Raw genomic sequence first — 7,644 nt, 5'->3', positions numbered from 1 at the left:
CATCCATGCTCTAATTTGTGTGCCCTTCACCGCGATTTTTGCTTGCAAAGTACCAAAAGCTACCGTGCCCACCCCCGCTTCGGGAGGAAATTCTGGGCATGTAAAAATCACTTTCGAATTTTATCGATATTTTATTTAAAGGTTGCTCCGGAAATTTAAGAAAAAATGTGATATCATATTTTTGCGAATAATAAACTCTGAAATATTCGCTTCAAAACTGAAAATGAAGAGGGAAAGTAGGTGAAGTCTCGCGCTTAGTAATACAGGTTATTTAGGGAATCTGGAAGTAGGGAAGATCCGGAAAACCCACTGACATTTTACAGCTGGACTGCCTCAGTCATTGCGCTAACTTAATATCAAATCAGGTTCGATCATTTGACGTCAAAGATCAAAATGTAATGGTCATTACTTTTATCAGTTTTTGAATGTAAAGTACACTATTATCACGCTTCAAGAGACATTTATCGTTCATCAAGAAGCAGAAGAAAGTGTATTTCAATGAAGTAATTCTTTTTTTTAAAGTATTCCCTGCGCGGCCTGTTAGGTGTTCATTCATACAGCATAAATAAAACTGGATTTTCGGCTTTGTGCCTACTTCGTTGTCGCTTGTGATTAAAATGTTTGAATGCTTGTATGTGATAGTCAATAGGAGACACCTAGAGAAAATGAACTATCATTTTCTCTTGGAGGTGACGGTCTATCGATATTTTAACTTTCGGGTGCCCCTCCCTGTGTTTCTGGATGAGATATCGAAACCGTTTGGCAAGTTAATTGAATCAAATTACCGCGATAAAGCTATTATATCACTAGTATTTAGCTGCATCCTGAGATTTGCCACCAGTGCAGTGCAGTGCAAGCACGAAAATTTTGGATGATGTTGGAAAAACATAAAGACACGGAACAGATCTTACGTTAATGAGGTGACGGATAGATTGCAATGTTTTGGCTTTTAATGTAGGATATTAATTCCAAATGCTTATAAGTTATTATTCTGTTTCTTAATCTTAATCACCATGATGTTAACGTGGCAACCGTTTTGTAATACGTTTTGGCAATTTGTTTAATTGGATTGACCAGTAGGGTGCAAACCATTTATCCTTGAAATAGCACAAAAACTAAATAGCACTAAATATATTCCTTTTTTTTTTTGTTTTCAGTTTTTTTATTGGTGCTATTTTATACTAATAAGTTGGTACTATTTCACTAATATATGGTTTGTCCTCTAGTATCCTGTTATGCAATCTAAATAACAATTAAGCAAAAAGAATTTCGTCATCGAACGTCAACTTATTGAAAAGTGAACTGTATGTGATTCATCGATTTTCGAAATAAGGAGTAATCGTCAAAATACTTGTTTTTTCCTAATTCAGGAGTTGAACTTTAAAAGCCCAGATGGGGTTAGCCTCCTTCGCAGCCGTTCTTAGGGTCGCGTGACGACCCTAAGAACGGCTGCAAAGGAGGCTAAGATGGGGTGCGCGCATATATGTAACGAAGGGCGGAAATGATCTTCTTATCTTTTAGGATTGAAATCTAAGCCATTCCCTCTCTTAGGGATGAAAAAGGGAAAAGTTTGAAAGAGTTAATTTTGAGCAAATGTGATATCTAGAAACCGAAATTATTGAGATGTTGTTGTGCGATCCCAAAGTTTATTCAGGTTATAATCTTTGCATGCTGACTTTGGATCTGTTGCTTTGGATGGTTACCAGACTGTCTCTTTATGGTCGTTGAACAGTTCGACTTTATCTTGATTTCATGACGAATATTATCTCAAAAGAATATATACTTCGTTAACTAACAGTTCATAATAATTAAAAACTATATTATTTCGTTTAAAATCATTTTTGAGTGTTCCTTTTCTTGGTTTTGAGCGGTATAAAGCCCTCAAATAGCCAGTTTGATTTGAATTTTGCTAATGGTCAGGCAAGCTTATAGTTTTACTGGAATATTTTACTTAATATTACATTATTACATTAATATAATTGGTAGATATGTCTCTTCTTCAAGTGCGTCAATTATTGTGTTCAGTCTTCTTTCTTCAAGCTGTTCCATGGGTGATGGTCCTTTCTGCTCTAGATCTTGCAGGTACATACGTTACAGTTCCATAACTTTACCATTTTTTCATTGCTAAGATAAGTGCTGGTAGGAACAATATTCACGATGACGCGTTGCATGGTAATAGACTACAAAAACCCTCTAGTAATAACAATCGTTTCATAATCTTTATTCTCTCACAATTTATTTCTTGGTAATGAACGACTTCGCCCTCTCGTCAGCTTCAGTCTGTATCATCAATACTCTAGCTACAAGTTCTATTTTGTTCAGCCTTAGTATCAGTTGTGGGTTAAAATATTCAGCCATTCTTCAACTTACACTGCTGAAGAAGTAGCAGCCTCAAAACGTCTGGAAAAGGTATTTGTTTTAGCGCCGTATGTGCTAATTTATTTAAAATCCATCTTTACCAAACTGCGCTAGACAGTTCTTGTATACATTTTATATATCTCTCTCATGTTCTATGATTACCATATTTTTATTCTTTTCCAGATGGGATTTCATGGCTTGCTGTACCAGATGAACACACCAGCGTAGAACAAGGACGTCCTTTTAGCCTGCGCTGGCATTACAAGATGGAGAAAAACGAAACATTTCTGTCCTCTAAGATTGGTTATTTTGAAGAATCTAAGTTATACACTTCTATAGCTTCAAGACATCTGGGTGAAAATACATATGACAGATACCTAACAAAGTATTCAATACTTGGCAAAAATAACGTTACCCTTATTGTGCAAAGTGCAGAGATTGGACATAATATCAACTACTGTTGTGAAATATTGTGGAAATCCGTATTTGTAAAACGAGAAGAGAAACGGTTTTCTAAAGTATTTGTATACGGTAAACTTCATTAATTTTACAATTCCAAAACTATCTATGAATAAGTACTGACAAAAAGGTAATTTATACTCCGTGAAAAGATGAAAAAAACTAACTGACGTTTCCTCTTAGTACCTCTTAGTCCCAACGGGATTAATGAACGCTTTGCTTTCAACTAACCCTTTCTTTTGTCTTTTGATTATTTGTTTTTGTTTCCTTGCCTACCTTGCTCTCATTGGTTTCTTTTGTCTTATTCTATCATATAAACACTCCTTTCTACCACCTCTTTCTCTTTTACTCCGACGAAGAACTAGCGTCCGAAACGTCAGTAAGTTTTTTCATCTTTTCACGGTGTATTATTTACCTTTTTATCATTACTGTTTCATTGAAACACCGACGCAGCTCACACTAGTTTTTAGCTAGTTATCTCTATCTATGAATAACATACATCACTATCTAAGATGTGGTTAATCAGGACTGATAATGTCTTTTATTGTATTATTTTCCTTGTTCATTTGTCTCACGAATGAGGGTAATTAGTAGAAGGACTGCAAACTGCAAGTCTTCATCAGTTGATGGTGCATGTAGAATGGATGGTGTTTCACTTATTTTTTTATTCTATACTTGAAATATTAAACCATATCAATCTGGAGCGAGATCATTGTAGAACCATAAATTTAGAGGATCAATGATCCTAACCCACAAATCTGTAAAGAAATTAGATCTGATTATGTTAATATAATCGAATGCTGGATTGCTTTTTTAATAATTTGTATGACCACCAGCTTTTAAACAAAAAAAGAAAAAATCGGTCCAAATGTCTAGGCTCTTTCAAAAAGTAGTGAAATTGCTGATTTAATTGTTTTGATATTGTTAACTTTTATTGTCATCATCTTTTAAGTTCTGCCACTGATTACGTATTACGTACCACAACTGTCCTGCAAGCAACTTCACTTGGTCAAGCTACAGTGTAAGACAACAGGGTTCCCATCACCACAAGTTGATTGGATCCACGATGATACCCATCAACTGATTGGCGGCTCTTCACATATTTCATTGAACATAACTGGCAAAAGATCAGGAGGGCGATATTGCTGTGTTGCAGATAATGGATTCGGTAGAGATACAGCCTGCACAGTAGTAAATGTCACAGGTATGTATGGCATGGCAATAGGGTTCTGTCATATGATGCACTTTAACCAATCACATTTTACACATGAATTGATGCATTTCAGTGAGCTGATTTAAAAGGTTTTTGATATTTTGGTCTCTTTTGACAATACTCTGATACACTGAACCTGCAATGAATAATTCCTATTTTCAATGTGATAGGATTTGATTTGACTATTCTCTCGCCCATTGCCTTGGTACGACTCGCTCTCACTCTAATGGAGCATAGCATTACATTTGAGAGACACGTCATGAATTTATATTATTATAATATTTTTACACGGTCTTGGTCTTGATAATTTACGATATCATGCTCAAACTCATCCAATAATTGTTTAATATACGTATTGCACCACTTCCTATGGGTGTGCAATTTAATTAACCAATAAACAAAATTTCCAATCTGGTTGTTTGAATGTACAGCTCTTTTCCCTTTGCTTTCAGAATACGAGCCGGTGAATACAAAGCTGTCGGTAAAACACACGAATATACTCGATGTTAATATGATTCGCATAAAATGTGAAGCTGTTACCTCCCCTCCTGCAAACCGTTTTATAATGACAATTAATGATAAAGAGTACAATTCGAGTGATGGCTTGTATACTATCAAAGTACCAGCTGCAAGAAAAGACAAAGTATACCACATAGCTGTCAGTTGTATTCCATTCAATAAATATGGACAAGGACCAATCAAAAAAGTTGTTTTTCAAGTGTATGGAAAGTAACTTTGTGGAGATACTTTATAACTAAAGTTGCGTTCTTGAATCCATGTATTTTCATTTTTTTCGTAAAATTGTCCATAACAGCAGAATTTAACCAGCTAAAATTACTTGAATCACGCCACCGAAAAAAGCATTGAGCGTCTTACAAAGACAATGTTACAGCCTTCAACCAATCAGCGTGCGAATTATTTTAGCTTAGCCAGATATCTGATAGACCAATGAATGACCCCTATTAATTTTCCCCTGAAATTATATAATGATGCATTGCAATTTAAGCAGGAAATAATATCCTTTTCCTTGCTTTAAAGCCATAAAATATGTCTTTTCCATTGATCTCTACTTCAGTAAGGAGTAAATCACCAGAGATAACAAATCCGTACAAACAAGTAATATTGGTTAATGAGGGAAAAGACGTTAGTCTTGTTTGCAATGCCATTGGATACCCAGTACCTAATATCACCTGTACGAAGCATGGCACTGTCATTGGTGTTGGAAGAATATTCAATATAACACGAGTAAAAAGGAACGATTCATCGTGTTACACGTGTACAGCAGATAATGATATTGGACACACCAAGAATGTCAGCATATGTTTAGATGTGCAATGTAAGTACGAAGTTTATCTTTTTTAGCAAATATGATTCTTTGTCATGGTCCAGATGATACCGCTCTTATTTCTTATCTCGTACGCAGATCTTAAAGATCACTTGCTGATTGTGAAGGAGGGGAAAAAGATACTATTTGCAGTTCTTGGAGTACTGTTTGTTTTGTCGATTGTTCTGAACATCATACTTATGGCGGGTATCCTGTGGTCACGTAGAAAAGGTATGATATATGGACATTTTCTGTAAGGTGCAAAGATAACAGAAGACATACATGAGGGTAGACTGAATTCAATATATTGAATTATTTTATGACTTTTCTAATTTTAGATTCGAAAGAGTATTCTGGAAACAGGTATGTGTTTCTGAGCCGTTTAACTTAAACGTTCAAAATAACGATAAAAAATAAGCTTTATTCTCTTTTACAGATCAAATAACAGCTTCGACGAGAGGTCACAAATAGTACGTAAGCCACCTGATTATCGCTTTGTGTTTTATATATAAATTCTAATATTATCTATCGTGCGTGACGATCCATCCATCCATCCATCCATCCATCCATCCATCCATCCACCCATCCATCCATCCATCCATCCACCCATCCACCCATCCACCACCATCCATCCATCCCATCCATCCATCCATCCACCCACCATCCATCCAGCCATCCACCCACCCAGCCATCCATCCCCCATCCCAGCCCATCCATCCATCCATCATCATCCATCCATCCATCCTCCATCCACCCCATCCATCCACACATCCATCCGAATAATTCGATTCACTGTATACGTTTAATAAAAGTTATCTTTTTGATAATTCATTACTAGTATTCTTCTTTGCATGTGTACACAGAACGACTTAACATTGCAAGAGACAAGTTTTAATGTTACAGATAACGAAACACCAAACTTGCCAGAATATGAAGAAATAGGTGCAACGAGTAATGATGTTGTGACAACAATAACACAGCTATCCCAACCACATTCTGATATACAGACGAATATCCCCATGCCTCAGTATGAAGGTGCAGATCAACATGGACAAACAGAGGCTGTTTCAAATCCACCTTCACTCACCTATCAGACCATCCAACATTGTACTGGTAACTACGATTCATTGAGTCCTTCAACACGGCTGCCCCCTAAGGGTACAGCACTGTCATCCACAGGAAGCCCAACACGTACAGGAGAGTACCAAGCCCTTCAACACAAGGGTGTGTCTCCACAGTACCAGTCTCTTGATGGCTTGAGCAAATGTTAAGTGAATATCGTACCAGGTCCTTTAATACCAGGGGTGTCTCCACCGTACCAGTCTCTGGATGACTTGAGCAAATGTTGAGTGAATATCGTACCAGGTCCTCCAATACCAGGGTGTGTCTCCACTTACAGTACCAGTCTCTGGATGGCTTCAGCAAATGTTAAGTGAATAAGGACCAAAAGAGACCAGTGTTGATAAAGTGCATTGCCATACGGCTCGTAATGCATTATAGAAATGTGTTGAAATTTTCACTTGCTTTTAGTTCATTTATAAAGAAAAGCTTATTGCAATTTTAAGTTTGCACTTTTTCATACAACAATCAAACTTAGAGGCCGTTATGTAACTGTAGGTGACCGGTTACGAACGAGTTGATCCCACCATCGTTTCTCGAAATACTACGAAGTATGCCTTAAAAAGACAATTGCTGAAACATTTTCACACGTCACTGTACTCATTCATAAGAATGGGAACAAAGATGGAGGAGAACCAGAATACTGCGATAGAGGGGAGAATGCATATATGATAAGAGGGGTAGAAGCTGCAGGTCGCGAGAGCACAGCACTAGCGAACCCCCTAAAATACTAGAAGTGCACTGGATACCGGACGGCTTTAGTTCTGAGCCCAGAAAACCCATATGTTAATCGGTATACTTCTCATATGTTCGCTTGCACCCGTGATATCCAGTAACAAATTCTATTACCATATGATACTACGTCAGGGAATCGAGCTAGACACCCCCAGAAAAGAGAGGCGAGAGTATCACCGTGATACCACCCTTGCGTCCCAGATTATAACTTGTCCACGTATACGGTGTTCTTCCATGAGTTTCGCTCAACATGCATTACCCATACTCTCCGCGGTTTTAGTCCTATTCTCCACAAAATCTAACACGCCATTTAAGGTAACTGTAAGCCCCAGTAGGTAACTTCCTTTTTTGTATTTCTATTTGTAGAAAAGAAATTTTTTCAAGGGCAATTTTTTTCTATTCAGGTGCGATATACTCCTGCTTAACGTGTAAGGGA

General features: G+C 37.1%; 1 protein-coding gene across 1 annotated transcript; it reads left to right on the top strand.

Annotated features, from left to right (window-relative positions):
- The first annotated feature begins 1,978 nt into the window (after positions 1-1,978).
- Positions 1,979-7,084, top strand: LOC148905664 (tyrosine-protein kinase-like otk). Its single transcript, XM_089040601.1, has 8 exons — positions 1,979-2,082; positions 2,542-2,889; positions 3,770-4,021; positions 5,106-5,366; positions 5,454-5,585; positions 5,693-5,717; positions 5,791-5,824; positions 6,218-7,084. Exons 1-8 carry the CDS (start codon positions 1,989-1,991, stop codon positions 6,623-6,625), a joined length of 1,554 nt encoding a protein of 517 aa, XP_088896727.1. The 5' UTR covers positions 1,979-1,988; the 3' UTR covers positions 6,626-7,084.
- Positions 7,085-7,644: the final 560 nt, after the last annotated feature.

The sequence above is a fragment of the Actinia tenebrosa genome, unplaced genomic scaffold (assembly GCF_029948245.1).
Source record: "Actinia tenebrosa isolate PJP-AT-01 unplaced genomic scaffold, QUT_ActTen_1.0 PGA_scaffold7__59_contigs__length_16204524, whole genome shotgun sequence".
NCBI lineage: Eukaryota > Metazoa > Cnidaria > Anthozoa > Actiniaria > Actiniidae > Actinia > Actinia tenebrosa.
This window is presented reverse-complemented; position numbering and strand designations above follow the sequence as displayed.